Raw genomic sequence first — 27,613 nt, forward strand, 5'->3', positions numbered from 1 at the left:
CTAACAGAAAGCATACAAGATACCATGAGAAAGAGAGCTTGGGGTCAACTAGCTCTTGTTTTCCTTGAAATCTCTCTTCTGCCCCTCCCCACCATTACACTGCAGTCCTTTGGCACTAACCATGGTCAGTCTATTTGTAAGGACACCCTCCATGTGATGGTCTCACCCAGGGGAGTGTCTTCAGGCAAGCAGTGAAATGCTCATACCAGGACAGAGGAGGTTCTCCTTTCTGGAACCAGCAATAAGAATGTGTTCTCTAAAGGGCTGTAGTGATCCTTGTTTCTTTTAAGGGTTCTGAATTTCATAAAAAATTGAGAGCCTGAAGAGTTTCTGAAGCAAATATTGATCTTATTGGATGTTTTCCTTTTTAAGGAAAGCAAAGAGACATTATGTAAGCTCAGTAGGGCTCAGGCACTGAGGAACCAGACCATCAGGCCATGACTTTTACATCTGTGGTGAAGATGTTAAAACAGTCAAGTAACAATCCATGTACAGAGTGGTTGTAAACACAGATTTCAGGAGCCTAATATAGGAATGACATTTACCAGGATAATTCAGGGGTACTCTGGTTTTAAGGTAAGTAGATGTATAAAAGTCTTAACTACTTAATTATGACATAATTTGGCTGTCAGTGGTGAGCAGATCTTTGATTCTATATGTTTCAGATTGTGGACTATATAACTAAGTTAGTTATAACTGATATTAACAGTCAGTCAAACATTAGAATGCTAGGTATTATGAAACAAGAGTTTTGCAGGCTGTATGGGTATTAAGACAATTCCTGAGTTTTGGAATCTGCTCTGGATGTCAATCAAATGATCATACAGTTGTCCCTGAGTATCCCCAGAGGATTAGTTCCAGGACCACTGTGCCCCTTCCCCCATGGATATTAAACTCTGAAGATGCTCAAGTTCCTTATATAAAATCACACATATTTGCATATAACTTTTGCATATCCTCCCCTGTACTTTAAAATCATGTCTAGCTAATGTATAATAGCTAATACAATGTAAATGTTATGTAAATAGCTGCCTACATGCAGGAAATACAAGTTTTACTTTTTTGGAACTTTCTGGAAATTTTTTCAAATATTTTCAACCTGCAGTTGGTTGAATCCCTGGATGTGGAAGCTGCAAATATGAAAGGGCAACTGTAACTAGTTTCTTACAGCTAAAACAGGGATATTCATTGAGGGATCTGGCTACTGAGCCAATCATTTCACTTCTCTAGGACTCTTCTTGAGAGACTCTCAGCCATGCTCACAGTAGATCAACTCAGACTTGCACAGCTACTCACTTCTAATGGCACAGTAGTTCAAAGAACAAAATAGTTTACTACCTGAACAACTGCTAAAGCAACTGTCAGTAATTGCTTCAAACCTGATTTGCGGTGTAGAACAAGATGGAAGAGGAGTAGGCGGACGTGGAGTACATCTCTCTCCATGGATACATCAGGACTACCCATTCAGACACAGAAGTGCTTGCCGAACACCAGCTGAGAGCAGACGGGAGCACCCGACCACTGGAAAAGAGTATATAGAACCATGCAAACACTCGGTAGGACAAAGAAACTAGGTGGAAAAGCAGGAGTGTTACTAGGACTACACCTGCCCTCGGTGGGTGCTGGAACTGAAGCAGGGGTCCAATCCCCATATTGGGGACATCGTCTGGGTCAGAGGAGAAACATTTGAGGCTGAGAGTGAAACAGCTGATCTGTGGCAGCCTAAATGGAGTGAGAATGTGTCAGCCCTTGCCACAGCCATACATACCCCGGACAGGAAAGCAGGTCCCCTGCAAGGCACAGCAGCTGGAAGCTGGAGCACCAGATTGTGGAGCAATTCCAGGGTGAGGGCTGCTGTTGACTGTGGCAAGAACGACCTAGGAGACCTGAGGGAGGAAATTGTGGTGGAAAGTGCCTGTGGCAGAAAGCCAGGCAGCCATGGAAGCAAGACGATACTGCTGGAGCCATCACCATAGCCTCTCTCTCCCCACAGGCCAGCACTGGCAGCTGAACAGTAGAGAGGCTGACCCATCAAACCCCTGACTGCACTGAACTACAGAGCAGGACCCCATCCAGGGTGTTCCTCTAAGTGACTGATGCGCTGAACTACAGAGTAGGACCCTCAGCTGTGGGGCCTCTCTCTGTGCCTGGCACACTGAGCAATAGCGAAGGACCCCAGGCAAGGGAGATCGCTAAGTGCCTGAATGTGTGGAGCTACAGAGAAGCACTAGCCAAAGAGATCTTCTTATCGCCAGCTACCAGAGGCTCAAAACAGATTCTGATAGGGCAGTAACTCCTACAGCGGAGGCAGTCCGTATCCCTGAACACTTAGTGCCGCCATGGTTCCTCTGACCCAAGCAGCTGCACCACCTTCATGCTCAACCCTCACTGGGGCAGAGCTGCCACAGGCAAAAAAAAACAAAACAAAACAAAACAAAACAAAACAAAAAACACCTTGCATCTATTGACATGGCGTTGCTTCGGTCATGTCCCACTCTGCGACCCTGTGGACTGTGGATTGCCAGGCATCTCTGTCAGGGGGTTTCTCCAGGCAAGAACATTGGAGTGTATTGGCCAATATTGGTTGCCATACCCTTCTAGAACACTGTATTTATTGCTGCCCTAGCTTCCAACTATCCTGAGCACTCGGTGTTGCCAGAAACCCTGTGACCCAAGCAGCTGCACCACCTCCGCCGCTGGCCCTCACTGGGGCAGACCCAAGACCTCTAGGGCAGCCTCAGGAACAAACTCAAGTGGACGACCCATGTACAAAGGTAGAAATAAACCACAACTGAAACCCAGGGACAGTGTGGCTAAGAAAGAAGACCCAAAGCCTTCCCACTAGCTGTACAAGCTGCAGATTAAATCCACACGATCAACTAGGCAGACTCTGTGTCTATGGGAGATATAAAAGGACACTGAGAGTGCCCACAAAAGAAAATGCACTATTTCCTATAGCTGTGTACATTGGAGGCAAGAACACACAGGAGTAGGACCAGATTAGAGTCTGAGTTGCCCCCACAGCAGGCCCGGAGACCAGCACAGTGTTGGAAGGCACCCCAGGAGGGCGAGGTGGGCTGTGACTCCCAGCGATGGAAAGGACACTGACAGCAGTGACTCAGGAAAAATATTTACTCTTCTTATATTTTGACTTTTTCTGCAGTTTCTTTTGGAATTTTTCTTTTTCTTTTTTTCCCCCTCTATTGTAGTTGTCGATTTTATTAGCTCTATGAAATACAATTAAGTTTTTAAGGTTTTTTTTTCAGTCACACTTTTATTATCTCTGACTCTACATTGGCCTCTGCAGTTTTGTGGAGTTTTCCATTCTTTTTTTTTTTTAATCCCTTTTTAAAATTTTAATTAAAAAAGTTTAAACATTATTATATTTTTCTATATTTATTAATTTGCTTGCATTTCCTACTTTACTTTTCCTCTTGCAGTTAATCCGTAATGAATATATACTTTCCTTATCTACCTTTATTTAACTTTGCATATCTATTCTTTCTTTTCTTTATTTCCTTTCCTCTCAACATTTTTAGCAGTTTTGTTTTCATTGCTTTACTCCCCACATGGCACATTGCTTTAGTTTCATTTTTTAGTTTGTGCTTTAGTTAGTTTGATCTTAACAGAAGTCCAAATAAATGAAGAAGAAATAGGCAAACTACCTGAAAAAGAATTGAGAATGATGACAGTAAAGATGTTCAAAAACCTTGAAAACAGAATATAGAAAATGCAAGAGTGAATTAACAAACACCTAGAAGAGTTAAAGAATAAATATACAGAGACAACAATACAATTACTAAATTAAAAATACTCTAGAAGGAATTAACAGCAGAATATCTGAAGCAAAAGAATGGATGAGTGAGCTGGAAGATAAAATGGTGTAAATAACTGCTGAAAGCAGAATAAAGTAAAAAGAATTAAAAGATCTGAGGAAAGTCTCAGAGACCTCTGGGACAATATTAAACACACCAATATTCGAATTATAGGGGCCCTAGAAGAAGAGAATAAGAAAGGGTATAAGAAAATTCTTGGAGATTATATTTGAATATTTCCCCAACATGAAAAAGGAAATGGTCAATGAAGTCCAAGAGGCACAAAGAGTCCCATACACCATAAACCCAAGGAGAAACACACCAAGACACATACTAATCAAACTAACAAAGACTAAACACAAAGAAAGAATATTAAAAGCAACAAGGGAAAAGCAACAAGTAACATACAGGGAAACCCCATATGTTTAAGAGCTGATCATTCAGCAGAAACTCTGGAGGCCACAAGAGACTGGCAGGATATTTTTAAAGGACTGAAACGGAAAAATCTACAACCAAGAGTACCTGGCAAGGATCTCATTCAAATTTGATGGAGAGATCAAAAACTTTTCAAACAAGCAAAAGTTAAGAGAATTCAGTACCACCAAACCAGCTTTACAACAAATGTTAAGGGGGGACTATATAGTCAGGAAATACAAGAGAAGAAAATGTTCTACAAAAACAAACCCCAAACAATTAAGACAATGGCATTAGGAACATATCAATAATTACTTTAAGTCCAAATGGATTAATTGCTCCAACCAAAAGACACAGACTGCATGGATACAAAAACAAGACCCATGTATATGCTGTCTACAAGAAACCCATTTCAGACCTAAAGATACATATAGACCAAAGTGAGAGGATGGAAAAGTATATTCGATGCAAATGGAAAGCAAAAGAAAGCTGGGGTAGCAATCCTCATATCAGACAAAGTAGACCTTAAAAGAAAGAATATTATAAAAGATAAGGAAAGACTCTATATAATGATCAAGGGATCAACCCAAGAGGAAGACATAACAATTGTAAATATCTATGCACCCAACATAGGAGCACCTCAATACATAAGACAAGCACTAACAGACATAAAAGAAGAAATTGACAGTAACACAATAAATAGAAGACTTTAACACCCCACTCATACCAATGGAAAGATCATCAAAAGAGAAAATTAATAAAGAAACACTAGTCTTAAATGATTCATTAGATGAGATGGATCTCATTGACATCTTCAGGACACTCCAGCCACCTGCAGAAGCATACACCTTCTTCTCAAGTACCCTTGCAACATTCTCCAGGATAGACCACATCTTGGGTCACAAATGAAGCCTCAGTAAATTTAAGAAAATTGAAATCACATCAAGCATCTTTTCCAACCACAATGCTATGAGACTAGATATCAATTATGAGGAAAAAAATGTAAAAAGCACAAACACAAGGAGATTAAATAGTACATTTTAAAATAAGAAACAGATTATTGAACAAATAAAAAGGGATATCAGAAAATTCCTAGAAACAAGTGACAATGAAAACATGGCAACTCAAAACCTATGGGATGCAGCAAATGCAGTTCTAAGAGGTAAGCTTATAGTAATACAACCTGCCTCAAGAAACAAGAAAAACATCGAATAGACAACCTAACTTTACACCTAAAATGTAAAAAGAAGAAAAGAAAAACCACAATTAGAAGGAAAGAAATCATCAAGATCTGAGCAGAAATAAATGAAAAAGAAATGAAAGAAACAACAGTAAAGATTAATAAAATGAAAAGCTGGTTCTTTGAAAAGATAAAATTGACAAACCATTAGGCAGACTCATCAAGAAAAAAAGAGAGAAGAATCAAATCAACAAAGCTAGAAATAAAAAAGGAGAGGTTACAACAGACAATGAAGAAATACAAAGGATTATAAGAGAGAATTGTGAACAATTATATAGCAAGAAAATGGATAACCTGGAAGAAATGAACAGATTCTTAGAAAAGTTTAGTCTTCAAAGAGTGGATAAGGAAGAAATAGAAATTATGAACAACCCAACTACAAGCACTGAAATTGAAGCTGTGATCAAATTTCTCCCAAAAAAACAAAAGCCCAGGACCAGATGGCTTCACAGGAGAATTCTATCAAACATTTAGAGAAGAGCTAATGGCTATCCTTCTAAAACTCTAAAAAAAATGCAAGGAAGAAAAACTTCCAAACACATCCTATGAGACCACCATCACCCTGATACCAAAACCAGATAGAGACAACACAAAAAAGAAAACTACAGGTCAATATCACTGATGAACACAGATGCAAATATCCTCAACAAAATTTTAGCAAACAGAATTCAACAACACATTAAAAAGCTCATACGCCATGATCAAGTTGAGTTTGTTCCAGGGATGCAAGGATTCATCAATATACACAAATCAATCAGTGTCATACACCATAATAACAAATTGAAAGATTAAAAAAAAAGCACATGATAATCTCAATAGGTGCAGAAATATCATTTGACAAAATCCAGCACCCATTTATGATTAAAACTCTTCAAAAAATATAATGAATACTGTGAAAATGACTATACTATCAAATGCAATCTACAGATTCAATGTGATCCCTATCAAATTACCAATGGCATTTTTCACAGAACTAAAACAAAAAATTTCACAACTCATATGGAAACACAAAAAGACCCCGAATAGCCAAAGTAGTCTTGAGAAAGAAGACTGGAGCTGGAGGAATCAACTTTCCTGATTTCAGATTATACTACAAAGCTACAGTCATCAAGATAGTATGGTACTGGCACAAAAACAGAAATATACACCTACGGAACAAGATAGAAAGCCCAGAAATAAACTCACACACCTATGGGTACCTTAGTTTTGACAAAGGAGCCAAGAATATACAATGGGGCAAAGAGAGCCTCTTCAATAAATGGTCCTGGGAAAACTGGACAGCTACATGTAAAAGAATCAATTTAGAACACTTCCTAACACCATACACAGATAAACTCAAAATGGCTTAAAGATCTCTAAATGTAAGACCAGAAACTCTAAAACTCTTAGAGGAAAATATAGGCAAAACACTCAATGACATAAATCAAAGCAACATCTTCTATGACCCACCTCCTACAGCAACAGAAATAGAAACAAACGTAAACAAGTGGGACCTGATTAAACTTAATAGCTTTATCACAGCAAAGGATACTTTAAGCAAGGTGAAGACAACCCTCAGAATGGGAGGAAACAATAGCAAATGAAACAACTGACAAAGGATTAATTTCCAAAATATACAAGTAGCTCATACAACTCAATACCAGGAAAATCAAACAATCCAATCAAAAGGTGGCAAAAAGACCTAAACAGACATTTCTCCAAAGAATACATACAGATGGCTAACAGACACATGAAAATGAGCTCAATGTCACTCATTATTAGAGAAATTAAAATCAAAGCTACAATGCGCTATCATCTCACTCCACTCAGAATGGCCACTGTCAAAAAGTCTACAAACAATAAATGCTGGAGAGGATGTGGAGAAAAGGGAACGCTCTTGCACTGTTGGTGGAAATGTAAATTGATACAGCCACTATGGAAGATGGTATGGAGGTTCCTTCAAAACCTAGGAATAAAACCAACATATGACCCAGCAATCCCATTCTTAGGCATATACCCTGAGGAAACCAAAATTGAAAAAGACACATGTATCCCATTGTTCATTGCAGCACTGTTTACAATAGCTAGAAGATGGAAGCAACCTAGATGCCCATCGACAGATGAATGGATAAAGAAGTTGTCATACATATACACAGCCATAAAAAGGAACACATTTGAGTCAGTTCTGATGAGGTGGATGAACCTAGAGCCTATTATACAGAGTGAAGTAAGTCAGAAAGAGAAAGTTAAATATCGTATACTGATGCATATATACGGAATCTAAAGTTGGTATGGAAGACTTTATTTTCCAGGCAGCAATGGAGAAACAGACATAAAGAATAGACTTATGGACATGGGGAGAGGGGAGAGGGGAGGAGAGGGAAGATGTATGGAGAGAGTAACATGGAAACTTACATTACCATATGTAAAATAGATAGCCAAGGAAATTTGCTATATCTCTCAGGAAACTCAAAAAGGGGCTCTGTATCAATCTACAGGGGCAGGATGGGGAGGGAGGTTCAAGAGGGAGGAATTATGTATAGCTATGGTTGATTCATGTTGATGTTTGACAGAAAACAACAAAATTCTGTAACCAATTACCTTTATATAAAAAATAAATAAATTTTAAAAACTCTAATTTTCATTACATCATTTAATGGTTAAAGAATATACAAACAAACTAAAATAACAGACTTGATTTCAATGAACACCATTGCAAACTAACAGGTTTGCTAAGTAACACTTTAGGGACCCCAGATCATGTTTTCATTTCCATTCACTCTAATACTTGCCTGTTCATAAATAACATCAGACAATTCTTTCACCATGTCTTCGAAATTTGACCTGAGCTCTTCATGGTATTCAATCTGATCCTCTTTCATTAACCACTCATTTAGTTCCAGTGCAATGCTGCATGCTTGGATGAACTTCCTGTAGATGAAGACCAAAGATAAAGTGTTTGTTACTTATTACTCAAAAGTCTCACTGATCATTTAATATTTACTTTAACCACGGCTTGCCTAGAAGGAAGATTAGAATCCCATATTTTCTCAGTGTGTTTTTTCTAATGCCATCTCCCAAGTCTGAAATATCTTTTCTTTTCCATCTTTGCTTCTGGTTTCTTATCTCTTTCAAAACCCAGCTCAAAATATATAACCTCTAGGAAGCCTACCTGCTCAGTCATTTACTTGATATGATATCAGCTATGGTTGTGCTCACAGTAGTTTATATCTGTAGATAATGTCATTTATTCAAAAATAGCTAATTTGGGGCTATGTACCCAGTACAGTGTTATAGGCATGAAGCATCTGCCCTGGGTTGGTAAGAGTGGTGACAGGGAGTTGATGACTTATCATAAGAGTATTTTTCCATTATTTCATATGTTTATGTTTAATGTCCATAATTAGAATGCAAAACTTGGGGGACAAAGTACCTCACTGATCATTTGTTCGGTATCCCTATGATAGCAACTAGTAGAATCTTTTTGTACATGCCAGGCATTAATACGGAGAAGGCAACGGCACCCCACTCCAGTGCTCTTGCCTGGAAAATCCCATGGATGGAGGAGCCTGGTGGGCTGAGTCCATGGGGTCGCTAAGAGTCAAACACGACTGAGCAACTTCACTTTCACTTTCCACTTTCATGCGCTGGAGAAGGAAATGGCAAACCACTCCAGTGTTCTTGCCTGGAGAATTCCAGTGAAGAGGGAGCCTGGTGGGCTGCCATCTACAGGGTTACACAGAGTCGGACACGACTGAAGCGACTTAGCAGTAGCAGCAGCAGCAGCAGGCAGTAATAAATATTGAATGAAATAGGAAAGTATGGCCCTTTCAAAACAGAAAAATAAACCAATAGACAGTATCACTGATCTCCTAGAAAAAGACATTAAAACAACAGTATTCATGATCAAAGAACTACAAGAAGGTGTGGTAAAAGTCAAGGAAATTATCTATCAACAAAATGCTGATATCAATAAATAGCTAAGAAAATCTAAAAGGAAACCAAAACCTTTTTCTTTCAGAGCTGAAAAATACAACAACTGGAATGAAACATCACCAGAGGGATTCAAAGACACATTTCAGCAGTGTAGCCAAAGTGAAGATAAGACAATGTCAATGATGGATCAGAGGAACACAAACGAAAAAAATTGAAGAGGGACAGAGGCTATGGAACCTGAGGACTATCATCCAGCAGGTGAACATGCACACTATGGGAGTCTTTGAAGGAGAAAAGAGAGAGAAAGGGGCAGGGAGACTATCTGAAGAAATAATGGGTGAAAACTCAAATCTTATGAGACACAAAAGTCAACAAACTCCAAGCAGGGTAACTCAAACAGATCCATGCTGAGACTTATTAAAATCAAATGTCAAATGTCAAAGCCAAAGAGAGAATTTTTTTCTTTTTTTAAAAATTAATGTTTTTTAATTGAAGGCTAATTACTTTACTATGGCAAAGAGAGAACTTTGCAAGAAGCGAGAGACAAAGACTTGTCACATACAAGGGATCCTGAGTGAGAGGGTCGGATTTCTCATCAAAACTTTGGAGGTCAGAAGGCAGTGGACTTTAAAGAAAAAACAAATCTGTTAACCAAGAATTCTATATCTTGCAAAACTGTTGTTAATAGTGAGGGAGAAATTAAGACATTCACAGATAAAGAAAAGCTGAAGGAGGTCATTAGCACTCAGTTTACTTCAGTTACTCATCAAGTCCTGCTCTTTGCGACCCCATGAACTGCACCCTGCCAGGCTTCCCTGTTCCTCACCAACTCCCAGAGCTTGCTCAAAATCATGTCCATTGAGACGGTGATGCCATCCAACCATCTCATCCTTTGTCATCCCTTCTCCTCCTGCCTTCAATCTTTCCCAGCATCGGGGCCTTTGCCAATGAGTCAGTTCTTCATATTAGGTCGCCAAAGTATTGGAGTTTCAGCTTCAGCATCAGTCCTTCCAATGAATATTCAGGGTTGATTTCCATTAGGATGGACTGGTTGGATCTCCTTGCAGTCCAAGGGACTCTCAAGTATCTTCCCCAGCACCACAATTCAAAAGCATCAATTGTTCTGTGCTCAGTTTTCTTTATAGTTCAACTCTTACATCCATACATGACTACTGGAAAAACCACAGCTTTGACTAGATGGACCTTTGTCAGCAAAGTAATGTCTCTGCTTTTTAATATGCTGTCCAGGTTGGTCATAGCTTTTCTTCCAACAAGCAACCGTCTTTTAATTGCATGGCTGCAGTCACCATCTGAAGTGATTCTGGAGCCCAAGAAAATAAAGCCTGTCACTGTTTCCAATGCTTCCCCATCAATTTGCCATGAAATAGTGGGATGGGATGCCATGATCTTCATTCTTTGAATGTTGAGTTTAAGCCAGCTTTTACACCACTAGGCTTGCCCCGTATGAAACACCAAAGGGAGTCCTGCTGATCAGAATGAAAGAACATCAGACAGTAATTCAAACCTGTATGAAGGTCTTGGTAAAGGTAAATCCATGGGTAATTATAAAATCTAGTATTATCATAACAATAGCAACATATTTCTGTTTTTTGATTGCTACATGATTTAAGAGACTTTACATTAAAATATTGTTAGTCTACAGAACTTTCCTGGTAGTGCAGTTGTTAAGAATCCTCCATCCATTGCAGGGGACGTGGGTTCAATCACCGGTAGGGGAACTAAGATCTCGCTGCAGGACGACTAAGCCAGGGCACCACAACTGAAAAAGCCCCTGTACCACAACTACTGAACCCATGTACTCTAGAGCCCATGCTTTGCAACAAAAGAAGCATTACACTGCATTAACAGAATGAAGGAAAAGAAACAAACCACAATCATCTCTATCAATGCAGAAAATGCATTTGACAAAATTAACACCTTTTCATGATGAAAACACTCAACAAACTAGGAATACAAGGAAATGACTACAATCTGACCAAGGGCCACTGTGGAAAACCCATAGCAAACACTGTATTCAATCCTGTGACAAGGGATAGAAATTTTCTTAGCAGCTTTTAAAACTTCTCCAAAAAAGCTTATATTCAAAAATTCTTTTCTTTCCCATTTAATATCTAGATTTCTCCAGAGAAACCTAAGGAAATAGTTGAAGTTAATTATCTGCCTAAGACAAAACATAGAAAAGAAATAAAAAAGAGGTCAAGACTGATTTTAACCTTATAAAAATAAAGTATATGGTAAAACATTCAAGCAGTACATGAGGGTACACTTGAAAAATAAATGTTTTTCTTCTCCGTAAGATTCTAGTCTATCTCCTTAGGGATAACTATTAACACTTTCGTATCATTCCATCTATGGCTGATTCATACTGAGGTATAGCAAAAAACAAAAACAAAAAAAAAAAAAACAACCCACAATATTGTAATTATCCTCCTATTAAAATAAGTAAATTAAAAAACAACTTTATACCATTCCAGAAATTTCCTAAGCATACACAAATGAGTGTACGTAAATATCAGTTTTCACAAATGTAACCATCCTGCCCATAATGTCTGCATCTCACATTTTTCTCTCAAGAATGTATCTTGGTTGGTTCGTATCAATACTTACAAATTTTTTAAGTAGTTTACCTATATCCATTGTGAGGGTAGTACCATTTCCTTAACAGTATGGACACAGATTGTTTCCAGGTTTTTGTTATATAAACTTTATACCAATAAACATCTTAAATGTACATCTTTGTGTACTTTTACAAGATAAAATCTTAAATGCAAAATTATTGGGTCCAACAAAACATACGTTTCAAATACTGGAAAATATTGCCCACTGTGTTTAAATTGTTTGTGCCCTTAAGCAGATTCTGTTGTTTGGCAAGTAAAAGAGTGTTTTAAATTTTTAACTTCACACACTAAGAAAGAAGAAGGATTTTAAAAGTAGCAACTGCTTCTTTTCTCTGTTGCCTATGAAGAGTGACTGAAATATTGTGTTTACAAAGAGGGTCAGGAGTCCAGCTGCCTGATGGTGGTTTCTCATTAGTGCCTGTTGGCCAGGTTTTCAGAGGCAGCATAATGTAGAAAACTGCATGTTTTTCTGCAAGCCTGGCTTTCTAATAACTTTCCATTTATACTATCGGTAGTGTGGTAGCAAGCCTAAAACTTACTGGCTGCAAAAGAGAAATTTCTCTATGGTCTTAATTCAATAAAACAACACAGAAGGCGGAAACTGATAAGAAGCAGAGGTTTTGCCAAATATTAGTGAATTCTGGGCCTGTCAGTATACCTACTTTTAAACATCCAAGGCATATGTTCAAGGTAAAATCATCTCCATAAGTTGTAGCTAAATTTACAAAGTGAAGAGATCATTTTCATGGTAGAAAATGAAGTGTCTTTACCATCGCCAAGGGCTTTTCACTCTGGCAATGCTGCAAGTGTTTTGCAGAGCACCATGCACATCACAGTCACTCGGTACGTATTTCTGGGGCCTGCAGATCTTACACTGTGTTAAAGGTCTTTCCTACCTTAAAAATCAGCTCTCATCCTGAACATGCCCATGATGACTAAGGACAATCAGTCATTCCCATTGTGCTCTTCCGCAATTCTGTCTATCTGGAACTATGCGTTTCTAAGAAACAGCCTCTCTTGCTGGAACCTTTCTCATCCTTGCCTTGGCAGGGTCTAGTGGGATGGATCATCTTTAGATCAAGGCATCTCTCCTAAACCTACATCACTGCAAATGTAACTACTGAACTAAGGTATCTTAAGAGTGAATGGTGTGTCATAAGATGATTTTTCTTTTAAAATCACATTTATTTATTTTTATTTTTGGCTGCATTTGATCTTCTTTGCTGCGGTGTGTGGGCTTTCTCTAGTTGTCGTGAGCTGGGAGTACTCTCTAGTTGTGGTGTCCAGGATCCAGAGCGCAGGCACAGTAGCTTGGCGCACAGGTTTAGGTTCCCCACAGCATGTGGAATCCTCCTGGACCAGGGATCAAACCTGTGTCTCCGTCATTGGCAGGCAAACTCTTGCCCACTAGACCACCAGAGAAGTCCCACCTGAGATGTTTTTAATCATAAAGTATGAAATTGACACTCATGCGGTACAACATTAACAATAATGGCTAACTTCTATTGAGCATGCTAGTTTCTATGTTATTATCAAATGCCTTCCTATATATCAGGAACTCTAATCACTTTCCATACACTGAATAATTTAATCCCTACAGCTATCAAGGATGTACACTGTCACCCTGCTTATTTAACTTATATGCAGAGTACATCATGCAAAGTGTCAGACTGGATGAAGCACAAGCTGGAATGAAGATTGCCAGGAGAAATATCAGTAACCTCAGGTATGCAGAGGACACCACCCTTATGACAGACAGTGAAGAGGAACTAAAGAGCTCTTGATGAAAGTGAAAGAGGAAAGTGATAAAATTGGCTTAAAACTCAATATTCAAAAAATGAAGATCATGGCATCCTGTCCCACTACTTCATGGCAGATTGATGGGAAAACAATGGAAACAGTGACAGGCTTTATTTTCCCGGGCTCCAAAATCACTGCAGATGGTGACTGCAGCCATGAAATTAAAAGATGCTTGCTCACTGGAAGAAAAGCTATGACCAATCTAGACAGCATATTAAAAAGCAGAGACATTACTTTGCTGACAAAGGTCCATCTTGTCAAAGCTGTGGTTTTTCCAGTAGTCATGTATGGAAGTGAGAGTTGGACTATAAAGAAAGCTGATGCTTTTGAACTGTGGTGCTGGAGAAAACTCTTGAGAGTCCCTTGGACTGGAAGGAGATCCAACCAGTCCATGCTAATGGAAATCAACCCTGAATATTCATTGGAAGGACTGATGCTGAAGCTGAAACTCCAATACTTTGGCCACCTGATGCAAAGACTGACTCATTGGAAAAGGCCCTGATGCTGGGAATGATTGAAGGCAAGAGCAGAAGGGTTGACAAAGGATGAAATGGTTGGATGGCATCACTGACTCAACGGACATGATTTTGAGCAAGCTCTGGGAGTTGGTGAGGAACAGGGAAGTCTGGTATGGTGCAGTCCATGGGGTTGCAAAGAGTAGGACACGACTGAGCTGAACTGAATTCATGCAACAACTCTATGAGGAAGGCACTATTATTCAGTTCATTTTACTAATGAGAACAATGAGGCCCAGGGAGGTTAAGTATATTCCCCATGGTCACACAGCTAGTAAGTGGCAGAGAATGGAGATCTGAATCCTTCTCTCTGATTCCAAAGCCCCTGTCCTTTCTTTTAGGATCTGGAAGGACTCTATTTCCCCTTCTTCTCCTCCACCAGCTAAAAAAGGAAAAAGTCAGAAGCAATGTGCCATATCTGGAACTAATAATGATTTCAAAATGCAGGGCAAGTTACCTTGTCTGAATCCTGAATTATTTTGACATTCTCTGTACCAAATTTTTCACCATAAAGTTTAACAAGTCTCAGGGAAATCTCTGAGAGGCTGATGTACTTTGGCTCTTTATAGATGTACTCCTTTCAGTCCTCTTCTTCAAAAAAGACTATTATACAATTAAACATAGAATACTTTATAAACATTATGAGCAAATGCAGCATTTAGAGAACATCTACTAAGTAATCAGAAATAATGTATTTGCTAGATTTTAAATAATAGTTCTAGAAGCCACATGCATACATTGTAGCTGAAATAAATGAGAACGTTCAAACTCACAGTCATATGAGCATGTCATTGGCCTGAAGGATTTTACACTCGATTTTTCATCACTTGCATACTTACCTGATTTTTATTTGAAAACTTTCAGTACTAGGTATTAAAGAAACATTTAAGAAGCTTGACTGAAATTGAAACTGAAGGAAACGTTCAAATCTTATATGCTGTGCTCTGCCCTCGGGGACTAAATATGGAAACCAAAGTGAACATTACATGAGAAAAGGGTCACACCTGCTGTTGGGACAGGTGCTTTACCCAGACAGAACCCTAGAACCAGTAGCTGCTGCTATGGTAACCTAATAATTCAAGGTGAATGTTTAAAAAGGAAAGCAACTTGATGAACTACAGGATACTTACTGGGCCATAAAAGGCAACTCTGAAGAAGGTGCCTAAAAGTCTTTTCTTTGCGTGCATAACTTCCAAAACTTTTGTGTAAGCTCCATATAGAGTTCTATAAACTTAAGTTTCTGAAAATATGAGAATTAACAAATTAGCTTTAGTTTTTGGTTAGTTATGAAATGTCTACAATAAATGCATAAGGGGAAAAAAGCAATACCGTTTCCTTTTCAAAATGGTTTTGGTGGGTCACCCGCACTCCCTTCGCCCATGGTCACAGAAAAAATGCCTTAACAAATTTAGGTGGGAGGGTAGAGCTTAAAATGGTCAAATAATACTGTAATTCTAAATATCATGCTTCATGTCATTCATATCTCAATGGTAGCATATACATTAAAAGCACTGTGTTATTGACTACTTTTTTCTTTATGTCTGAATTGTTGTAACTGAAAAAGAAGCAAAATGCTTTGCTTGAGCCCTAAGGTGGAAAGATGGGAATAAACAATCATGCAAACACTTTAGGAGAGGAAAGTAAAATGCAGACACAAAAATAACAGCAAAAGCCTGAGTGGGGAATGCTTTTATAACAAGCTCACAGACACTTCCAAAACATATATTCTTCTACACACCCAGAAAAGGGAACGTACTCTGCAAAGAACATTATCTCGAATGTGAAAAGACACCATACAGACCAGGAGAAAATGTTTGCAAATCACATATCTGATGTTTTCTTATCCAAAAAATATAAGGAACTCTCATAGTTCAACATCAATGACAAACAACCCAATTTAAAAGTGAGCAAAGGACCTGAAAGATATCTCTCCAGAGACTATATGAAAACGGCCAACAAAGACATGAAAAGCTGTTCAAAATCATGAATCATTAAGGCAATAGAAAGCAAAACCACAATGTGACACCATTTCACATTCACTAGGTTCTAAGAAGAAGCCTCAAACACAAGTGCCAATCAGATCTGCTGGTGGGAAGGTAAAAGGGATAACAATTTGGTGGTTTCTCAAAAGTTAACAGAATTACTCTGTGACTCAGCAATTCCCCTCTTAGGTATTTATCCAAGGTAAACAAAAACATGCCCATATAGAAACTTACTCATAACTGTTTAGACCAGCTCTGTTTGTAACAGCCAAAATGTGGAAACAACCCAAACATACAAACAAATTTTGGCGTAGCCATACCATGGAATATCATTCAGCCATGAAAAAGGAATGAAGTTCTGATCTAAGTTACAACTTGAAAGACCTCTAAATATTATGCTAAGTAAAAGAAGCCAGACACAAAAGGTCACATCTTGCATTCATCTTTTTTATGACACGTCCAGAAGAGGCAAATCCATAGACGGAAAGCAGATTAGTGGTCACCAGCGGGGTGAGGGAGGGGGTGAAGAGTGATTCCTGGGAGGAGACGGAGATTTTCCTGGGAAGATAAAAATGTTTTGAAACTAGAGACAGGTGGTTGGAGCGTAATATTAAGACTGCACTAAATGCTACTGAACTGCAAAGTAGAAAATGGTTCATTGTACGCTGGTAAATTTCATTTCAATGCTGAAAGGGCAGACCGGAAGCAGATGTTCTTTCTTTCACATTCTTTCCATACTATCTTCTGCAGTTGAAGCCAATCTGAGGGAAGTGTTCCTCCCTTTATGGCTACTGTGGTTGACACTTTTCAGCTCATCCCATAAAGAACACTGAAGAATTACTTCATCCCATGCAGGATGCTTCAGAATCTATTCAGATGCTTGCCTCTCTACAAGGAAATAGGAGTAGTTCCCCAATAGAAACTATTGTTTCCTTTAATGTGTAGGCAATATATATTTTTCTTTTTTCCCTATTAGTCAAGTGAGTAGCAAAATGTTCTCTGGGTTTCTAATAACCTGGTCTTCAACTTGAGAGTAAGAGAGTAGGTACTTTGGCACTTTTACAAAGGTTCTTAGGAGGCAATGCTTTGACAGAAAGAGCAATGCCAATTCTTGTCTTGTCTCATAAGTTATTCTTTGTCATCAGCATGACATAGATTGAATTACTTAACTCATTTTTAATATAATCACTTGAAATCCACTATGATTTTTCAGGCATGTCCCCATATACAGCAAAAGCAGGGCAAAGAGTAGGAAGACCCAGAACCCAGGAAGAAACAGTGAGTTTGATAAGAGCCAATTTGGAGAAGAGATTAGAACACTACACAGATGACATTAAATGTATTTTTTCACTCTGGGACCCTTCAACAATGAAAGGCTACTTGCTACATATGTTTAAGGATAAACTAATTTGCTTTTAAAAATGGCTTGAGTCTTAAATCACCACTTTCCAGCATAGCAGGGGTAGAAAATTATGATATAGACTCAGATTCCTGAACATGAAAAGTCCTGTTGAATGCTGGTGGCAGCAGCTATACTACTGTTCTTTAGTAATTCCCCTTGATCAAAGATTTATGTGGCAGACAAAACTGGAAAAGCTCCTCATAAAAGGGTAATTCCTAGGAACTTATTATCTCCACTACTGTCATCTGCTAGCAACTTCAGTCTCACCATCAAATTGCAAAGCATAGAATTACACCTATATCTCCTCCCAGACATCATGGAAATCAAGTAACTTTTTGTTTTTAATGAGGACAACATGGATTATTCTCTGCCGTGAGTGGAGAAGGGGAGATTGCTAGTAAAAATGCTGTAGGAACAACTGGCATAATGTTAATTCCAATACAGATTTGGAACATTGCATCCTTAATTTCATTTGGTTTTTCCAATGGTCATGTGTGGATGTGAGAGTTGGATTGTGAAGAAAGCTGAGCACCGAAGAATTGATGCTTTTGAACTGTGGTGTTGGAGAAGACTCTTGAGAGTCCTTTGTACTGCAAAGAGATCCAACCAGTCCATTCTGAAGGAGATTCCCAGCCCTGGGATTTCTTTGGAAGGAATGATGCTACAGCTGAAACTCCAGTACTTTGGGCACCTCATGCGAAGAGTTGACTCATTGGAAAAGACTCTGATGCTGGGAGGAATTGGGGGCAGGAGGACAAGGGGACGACAGAGGATGAGATGGCTGGATGGCATCACTGCCTCGATGGACGTGAGTCTGAGTGAACTCCCGGAGTTGGTGATGGACAGGGAGGCGTGGCTTGCTGTGATTCATGGGGTCGCAGAGTCTGACACGACTGAGCAACTGAACTGAACTGAACTGAAGGAAGGACTGTAATTTTAGGACATTTCAGCGTTTTTTAAGGATAGCAACTTAAGACCAAAATAAAATATATAGGTGAATGATGCAAACATATCAGTTACTTTCCTCAAACTCTCGATGATTCTCATAAATTGGAATGATCAACTTGGAAATTTCAGAAATTCCTTCATAACGCTCTGCTTTCCATAAGCCATCCACACAATGTTCCAGCAACTCCAGCAAAACTTCCTGCATTGAGAAAAAATGTAATGAGGAAGTATTGATACTTTTAGAGCTTTTGGCAAATTTACCTTGAACTATTTCAAATGAATAAAAAACAGAATGTACTACATTTAAGGAAATGTACAGAAGGAGTATTGTTGTGTGACTATATTTTCTAAATGACATACTTGAAATATTTGGTATTGAAACCACATTCTTAAAAGTATGAAATGAATATTGACAATAGTAAACTACCATTTACTTTGTTTTGCATATAATCAAGATGTAATCCATAGTTACAAATGGTTAACATGTTGAGAAGTATTTTCCAAACTGAGGATATTAAATTTCTAGCACGGTAAATACCACTAAGCCTATAAAGGTCCATGATTTTTGCTTTCTACTAAAATTATATTTACACACAGTTAATAGAGTCTTAAGGGAATTTCACAATTTTCAAGCTGCTACATCAGTGACATCAGTGTTCATTAAATGATGTGATTTTGGTCTCATTCCTAACTGTTGGTTCTAAAACTAGTGAGAATGATAATATAATACCTCAAGATAGAGATCTCTTTGCCATAATAACAGCTTCTATAAAACAACCATCATCTCATGTTCCCAACAATGAAAGGGTGATGCCAATTACTCATACTATTCATAAGTCTGAACAGTTTGTTTCTATCTTAAAGAGATGAATTTCAGACCTATAGAAGTGACTGCTACAATGGCTCTTAAAGTATGTCCTGTAGTTAATTCTGAATTCATCTTTTTTCTAAACTAGCTCTTTCCCTTGCATTTCCTACCTAGCCAGGGGTCATATCCTATAGACTCTGAACTAGAAAACTAAAAGCAATTTTGACTTTACTCTTTGTTGTAAGTTGAACTGTGTCCCTCACAAAGATATGCTGAAGCCCTAACTCCCACTGCCTCCGAAAGTAACCTTATTTGGAAATATCACTGGTGATAATGATGAGTGAAGTTGATGTCATACTTGAGTGACTTACTTACAGGAGTGATTTCCTGGGTAAGCCTTACTCCAAAAGGACAGAGACAAACAGGGAGAGCACCATGTGACTACAGAGGCAGTGACTGGAGTAATGTCGCTACGAGCCAAGGAAATCCAAGACCAACAGCTACCATCAGAGCTAGGAGGAGGCAAGGAAGGCTGCTACCCAGAGTCTCAGAGGGAACAGGGCCCTGCTGACACCTTGATTTCCAACCTCTGGACTCTAGAACTGTGAGACAATAAAGTTCTATTATTTTAAATCACCCAGTTTGTGTACGTTGTTATGGCAACTCTAGGAAACTAATACACTCTCAGTCTTGACTCATCCTCTAATCAGTTCATCGTCAAGTTCTGCCACTTTCACTTCCTAAATATTTCTCAAATCTGACCCTTCCTCTCCATTTCTATACTCGTTTCTAAGGTTCAAGATGTCATTATTGTTTTCTAACAGATCTTCCTGCCTCCAGCCTTGGCACTTTCAAATCTATCCTCCACAAATCTGCCAGAGGGTTTTGATTAAAATACAAACCAGACTACATCCCTCTTCCCTTGTAATCTCATGGCTCGCCATCATTTGCAGAACTAAGGACAAATTCCTTCATTTGGCACATAAGGTTTGCAGCAATCTGGCTGATAGTTTATAAAATCATCACTCCTCAAGCTAGCCTTGTACTTTATGCTCCAGCACTGATGAACTACTATTAGTTTGTCGGAAGCACCATGGTGTTGTCTTAACTTTGTGCCTTTGTCCACTCTGTACCCTCGTGTCCTTTAATCCCTTTCACTTAGTTAACCCTGTAAGAAAAGTTAGATTTCACCTCTTCCAGGATCCTTTGCCTGATTAACACAGAGTATCGACACAAGAGGCCTATTTTTCTTACTATGATACTACACTGGGTGGATATTTATCACTATACTTGCCCGTTATATAAGTATCTGACTTTACAAGTAGGCTGTGACTCTTTAAGTGTAGGGACAACATATTTATTATACTGTATTTTTCAGTCACTAGCAGGGTGGTAGTAAATAGATGTTCATTAAATGTTGCTACTTGAATAATCTATATATTAACATTTAATAGTTAAATTTTCTATCAACAGTAGAAAGGAGGAAGTCCGGTGAAATAAAAAAAAAAATCTATTAAAAACTAGTAATGTTTGTCCCAGGAATGTAAAGTTGGTTTACAATTAGGAAAAACTCCAATGTAAACAGAAAGAGCCATGTAAACAGAATAAAAGAGAAAAACTGTGACGTCTAGCAATAATTGCAAAAAAAGAATTTGAAAAAATTCCATATCCCTTCGTAAAGTTAAAAAAGAATCCACCCAGAATAGGGAATTGAAGAGATTGTTCTCAATCTGATAAAGAGCATTTATTAAAAACCTGCAGCCTGAACACTCTTCTCCTCAATTTGGGAACAAGTCAAACTGTCTGCTCTTCATTTCTATTCAACATTGTGCTGAGGGTGCTAACCAGCGTAATAAGGCAAGAGAGAAAGAAAGAGAGAAGGGAAACAGATCAAGAAATGTGAAACTATCTTTCCGTGCAGATGACATGATGGTGTATGTAGAAAATCCTAAGGAATATACAAACTACTAAAACAAGTAAGAGGATTTAGCAAGGTTGCAGATCATAAGATCACCATATAGAATCACTGTATTTATGTACACTGCTGCTGCTGCTGCTAAGTCGCTTCAGTTGTGTCTGACTCTGTGCGACCCCACAGTCGGCAGCCCAGCAGACTCCTCTGTCCCTGGGATTCTCCAGGCAAGAATACTGGAGTGGGTTGCCATTTCGTTCTCCAATGAATGAAAGTGAAAAGTAAAAGTGAAGTTGTTCAGTCGTGTCTGACTCTCAGCGACCCCATGGACCAAGCTTACCACGCTCCTCTGTCCATGGGATTCTCCTGGCAAGAGTACTGGAGTTGGTTGCCATTGCCTTCTCCATTTTATGGATACTAGCAACAACAAATTGAAAAATAAGATTAAAAACCCAAACAATACTATTTCCAGCAGCATCAGAACATCCATTATCTAACAAAATATCCAGGAAAGGACTTCTACTCTGAAAAAGCACAAAATATTGCTGGGTGAAATTAAAAATCTCAATAAGACTTGATTGAAAGACTCAGTATTGTTCAAGCAATCCATTCTCCATGTAGTGATATATAAATGTAACAAAAGCTCGACAAAGCTTCCAGCAGGCTATTTTGAGGAAAGAGAAAAGATGATCTGAAATTCTATATGGAAATCAAAGGATACAGAATAGCCAAAGTGACTTTGAAAAAGAACAAAGTTGAAGGACTAACACTATATTATTCCATAACTGACAAACTTGCAGCAATCAAGACAGTATGATATTGGTATCAACATGATCAAATAGATCAGTGGCACAAAACAGAGTCTAGAAATAGATCACAAACATATAAAGAACTGAAATTTAACTAAGGTGACAAAGCAATTCAGCAGGGGTGAAAGAAGTTTTATTTCTCCCCAAATGGTGTGGACAATGTAAAATACCTGTCTACAAAAAATGAATCTTGACTTCTATCTCATTATATGCTCAAAAATGAATTCTAATGAGATTATAGACCCAAACATAAAACTCAAGAACAAACTTCATAGCAGAACATGTCAGGCAATATCTTCACAGTTTGGAGGTAAGAAAGGATTTCTCAGACCAAATATACACACCAACACACTCCCCCCCCCCCCCCGCCAACACACACACACAAATAAACCATTAAAAAAGAGTCAATTGGACTTTATCAAAACCAAAACTTTCTGCTCAATAAAAGACTTAGTGAAGAAAATACATAAACGAATCCAACACTGGTAAATAATCTGCAGCACATATATCTGACGATGGGCTTATATCCAGAATATAGAAATAATCCACATAAAACAACAACAATAATGTAATTTCTAAAATGGGCAAAAGAATTGAACAAACATTCCACAAAAGATAAATGAAAGACAAAGACCGCGTGAAAAATGCTCAACACCATTAGGCATTAGAGAAATACAATGAAAACACAGTGAGATACCACTTCCGGTCTACTAGGATGGCAAAAATACGAAAAGATTAGCAACAGCTAATGGTGGTGAGGAAGTGAAGCAGCTGGAACTCTCATCCATTGTTGCTGGGATATAAAGTGGCCCAACCACTTTTAAAAACTGACAATTTCATATAAAGTTACATAGAAAATTTCCCGAGGAACCAGCAGGGTATTTACTCAAGAAAAAGTAAAGCATATGCCCATAAAAGGTCACAGATAAGAATGTTTAAAGCAGCCTCATTGATAACAGTCCCAAACTGGAAGCAATCCAAAATCCTTCCACTGGAGAATGGGTTTTAAAATATTATATTGAGAGAATAGAATATTTAGCCAGGAAGAAGAACTTATGATTTACTCCACAACAGGGATGTATCTCAAAAAATTTCTGCCAACCAAAAGAGGCAGATACAAAAGGTAGATACTGAATGATTTCATTTTTATGACACCAAATACTGTTAACACTAATCTACATCAGATATTGGGGCTGGGCAGACTGACGGGAAATGGGTGCAATGGAACTTTCTGGGCTAATGCACATGTTCTACTTTTTGGTTTCTCGTGACAATGTGTTACCATGGTGTTATATGGGTGTAGACAACTGTCAAAATTCATCAAGTTGTCCACCTAATATGTGTGCATTTTACTGTATATTGATTTATCTTTAAAACTATTTCAACTCAAAAGTCAGAAATGCAGTCTTAAAAACAAATTAAATTATTAATGAGTTAATTCACCGACTTAAGCCACTAAATGAACAATAGTTTGTATCTTTCATTTCAATGAAACTTGTATATCAGTGGCAATTTTCCATTGGCTAGGGAATGAGGAGGGAGAAGGCAATGGCACCCCACTCCAGTACTCTTACCTGGAAAATCCCAAGGGCAGAGGAGCCTGGTGGGCTGCAGTCCATGGGGTTGCTAGGAGTCGGACATGACTGAGCGACTTCACTTTCACTTTTCACTTTCATGCATTGGAGAAGGAAATGGCAACCCACTCCAGTGTTCCTGCCTGGAGAATCCCAGGGACGGGGGAGCCTGGTGGGCTGCCGTCTCTGGGGTCACACAGAGTCGGACACGACTGAAGCGACTTCGCAGCAGCAGCAGCAGCAGCAGCAGCAGCGCACGAGGAAGACACCCTATTATATAAACCGAAACATAAAATGGCACTATGGAGAATATCATTCTATCTGTATACCTGAAATGAAAAGCACATATAAATTATTACTGTAGAACACAAAAGACTTCCAACAAATGTGTTTACATAGGAAACTGATTATAGTTCTTGAGTAATAAGAAATATTACTACTTTCCATTAGAGCACAAAAAAGGCTCAGGCTTAAGGCCACTTCTATGACTAAGCTGAAGCTGCTGTTTGGAAAAAAGGACATAACTGCAGTTGTGCTAATCCATTTATCTCCCATGAACTCCCTGGAATCTTCCTGCTCTGAGCCCACACAAACTGGACATCTTACATGAAAATCATCTAAGTCTAACTAAAACCCCCAAAATGAATTAATTTACCCCAGGCTTCACAGTCAAGCAATGAACTGGGATTAAAATTCAAGGATCTGATTCTCTGTTATGATTAATTGATCCAGCAAACACGTTTTAAACATCAAGTTTTCTAAGTTCTGGGAGTAAAAGCCAAGTTTACTATCTAGTTGGTCAGTGATAAAGCCTGACATTTACGTAGCACCTAATCACTTATAAAGAACCTTCATGCTTATTGTGAAGTGATAAGGATAGTATTATTATCTTTATTTTATTATTTTTCACTTAAGAAATATCTATTGATTTCATACTATGTGCTAATCATTTGGGGCTTCCCTGGTGGTGCAGATGCTGAAGAATCTGCCTGTAATGCAGGAGACCCAGGTTTGATCCCTGGGTCGGGAAGAGGCCCTGGATAAGGAAATGGCAACCCACTCCAGCATTTTTGAGGCTAGATGGGCTCCTTCTGTTATGAAACTTTTTTCTTTTTTAATTGGAGGATAATTGCTTTACAATGTAGTGTTCATTTCTGGCACACAACATGAGTCAGTCATTAAGAGTGTGTGTGTGTGTGTGTGTGTGTGTGTGTGTGTGTGTGTGTGTGTGTACCCTCTCTCTTGAGCCTGCCTCCCACCCCCAGCTCCTAGCCCTCTAGGTCATCACGGAGCACCGGGTTGAGCCCCCTGTGTATACAGCAACTTCCCGCTAGCTATCTGTTTTACATATGCTCAGGTATATGTTTTAATGCTACTCTCTCAATTCATCCCACCCTCTCTTTCCCCCGACTGTGTCCACAAGTCCGCTCTCTACATCCGTGCCTCTAGTTATACTGCTGAGGAGAGAGTCATAGAGAAGTAGTAGGCAGAAAAAAAAGGGGTAGGAGGTAAAGCATCTAGGCATAGATCATTTTAGCGAAATGAACCAGAGCTAGCTTGAAAGTGCTTATATTTAAAAAATACAGTTCATAGAGTACAAAGTGTGTCTCTATTACTTTAAGCTGCTGCTTTTTATGTTTCTTAATGCTACCTTAAAAAAATTCATTTATGTGGGCCTGCAAGCACTTCAGTCACCTCCTTTTGTTGTTTCTTTGCTTGGTCTTCACATTCCTTAAATGTGAACGTCACTGTGATTCAGTTCTTGGTTCTCTGGTCTTCACTTGCTATATTATCTCCCATTATCAGTGTGCTTTGCTTCTCACACAGCTATGACTTCCAGATGCAGCTCTGCAACCCTGATCTCTCTCTTTAGATTCAGTTCTTAATGTCTAATGACCTGATGTTGTTTCCATTTCAATAACCTTCTACTGATACTTCAGATTGAACACTCATCAAACATGGAATTCACCACCTTCCCTGTAAAATCATCCATCCATCATTTCTCTATAAATATCCAAACCTGAAATCTCAGTGCTGCTTTTGACTCCTCTCCTATATAGCCAGCAAGTCTTCCTCTTTTCCTCAGCGGTCCCTGAACCTGTCACAAGCTGGGTTTAGGCCTGGCTGCTTCACACCTGGACACTTAGGGCAGGCCACATTCCAGCCTCTGCCCCCAGCCGCCATCCATCGACCTCCAATACATTTCCCACATTACCACCAATTTAACCTTTCCTCCTGCTTCATTTCATCTTATTATTATTCTGCTCAAAAACCTTTGACAGCAATTCAACATTCTAATCAATAAAGTCCAGACATTCAAAGTTTCTCCAATTCAGACCTCCACTACTGCTCTTTCCTATGAGAACCCAATGGCTTAGCCAAAATGATCCATTTACTCTGCCCCCTAAAATACGCCTTACCCTTTCCCACCTCTTCCCTTTTATCCCAGCTATTCTCCGCTGCTGCTGAAACAACTTCAGGGTATCCTCGTTCTTTAAACCTCTCTCTAGTCCTAACTCTCCTCAGCCCAAAGCTATCTCTCACCTTTGACTCTGCATATTGTCTGTATTATTCAAATGGCACTGTCTTGCTTTTCTCCATTTTGTGTAGGGGGGTTGTCTCTTTAGGTAGACCTGGAGGTCAGGGATCAGCCATATCTAATTATTTTATACCTCTTCTATCACCAAGTCCAAAGCCTTATTGAGCGAGTGACAACTTCAGGTGTTTACTATCCATATGAAGCTCAGAGCAGAAATTTTCCATCTTTAAAACACCTGGAAGCCTCCTCTCTTCAGCTGTTACACTGTTAAGTCTATTTTTTATGGAGATGTCTTCAAAGTATGGTACTTGTGATCTGGTTACTGGGAAGGTGATTGGATGATGATACATGGTACATTTCTAAAACCAGACAGAAAGAACCGTTGCAGAGATAGGGCTCCACATTCCAAAAACGGACATCTGATCCCTGGGTAGTTTTAATCCTTATAGTTCATCAACCCTTGGCAAAGTTTGGCAAAGTCGCTCAGTCGTGTCCGATGGTTTGAGACCCCATGGACTGTAGCCCTCCAGGCTCCTCTGTCCATGGGATTTTCCAGGCAATAGTACTGGAGTGAACTGCCATTTCCTTCTCCAGGGGATCTTCCCAACTCAGGGATCGAACCCTGGTCTCCTGCGTTGTAGACAGACACTTTATCGTGTGAGCCACTAAGGAAGTCCCATCGACCCTTAGTTACCTTTCAAATTGAGTTAGCTGTAATAATTTCTTAATGTAAATATTTTAAAGAAGTTACATTTATCTAACTGACAATGCAGGCCCTGAAGTCTTACTTCATTTTACGGACATCCATCATTCCAGCATCCTCCTTCATTGCTCCTTCTTCATCTTTGTTGGGAGTAATTTTCTTGAAGGCTGAACATCCATTAGGGAATAATTCTGTGTAAATAAAAAGCAGTGAAGCAAATTTACTTTTTAAAAGTGTTTTGTAAATGAAAGACAGACTTACATGGATTACCTATCTTAAAAAATAAACACATACTTTTGGGAAGGAACAAAGTCATAAGTGCAATTTTCTGTTATTAAAAAAACTTTTAAACCAATTATATCTATCTACTAATATCCTACCAATCTTTTCCCCAAATGATGAGCTCAAGGTACTTACAAATAAGTTTCATTCTCTGACTATCCCTCATCTGCAATGCTTGGTATAGTAAAAGTTTCCTGACATGATCTATTTATTGACTATGCCAGAGCCTTTGACTGTGTGGATCACAATAAACTGTGGAAAATTCTTCAAGAGATGGGAATACCAGACCACCTGACCTGCCTCTTGAGAAACCTGT

The 27,613-nt window shown here is 38.8% G+C and overlaps 1 protein-coding gene and 1 long non-coding RNA gene across 17 annotated transcripts in view; one reads left to right on the plus strand and one right to left on the minus strand.

Annotated features, from left to right (window-relative positions):
- Positions 1-11,683, plus strand: part of LOC132658731 (uncharacterized) — a 33,409-nt gene extending 21,726 nt beyond the window's left edge. Inside the window, exon 3 of the long non-coding RNA XR_009598726.1 lies at positions 9,470-11,683. This is a non-coding gene — a long non-coding RNA (uncharacterized LOC132658731). The remainder of the gene's footprint in view (positions 1-9,469) is intronic.
- The window catches only part of LOC121818309 (uncharacterized), a 78,512-nt gene that overhangs the window by 6,423 nt on the left and 44,476 nt on the right, over positions 1-27,613 (minus strand). For 4 of the 16 annotated variants that reach the window (XR_009598719.1, XR_009598713.1, XR_009598716.1 and 1 more), the window contains 5 exons: positions 27,101-27,206; positions 23,774-24,043; positions 15,469-18,869; positions 14,796-14,941; positions 8,325-8,379 (listed from right to left, as the gene is read on the minus strand). Coding sequence is in view for 5 of the 16 variants with exons in the window: in XM_060407339.1 (XP_060263322.1) it covers positions 23,859-24,102; positions 27,101-27,206 (350 nt within the window). In the remaining 11 variants the exon portion in view is untranslated. Of the gene's footprint in view, positions 1-8,240; positions 8,380-14,795; positions 14,942-15,468; positions 18,870-21,730; positions 21,803-23,773; positions 24,103-27,100; positions 27,207-27,613 lie in introns of those variants that run through there. The other 12 variants (XR_009598717.1, XR_009598715.1, XR_009598714.1 and 9 more) reach the window with 9 other exon arrangements.

This window comes from Ovis aries, chromosome X (assembly GCF_016772045.2).
Source record: "Ovis aries strain OAR_USU_Benz2616 breed Rambouillet chromosome X, ARS-UI_Ramb_v3.0, whole genome shotgun sequence".
NCBI lineage: Eukaryota > Metazoa > Chordata > Mammalia > Artiodactyla > Bovidae > Ovis > Ovis aries.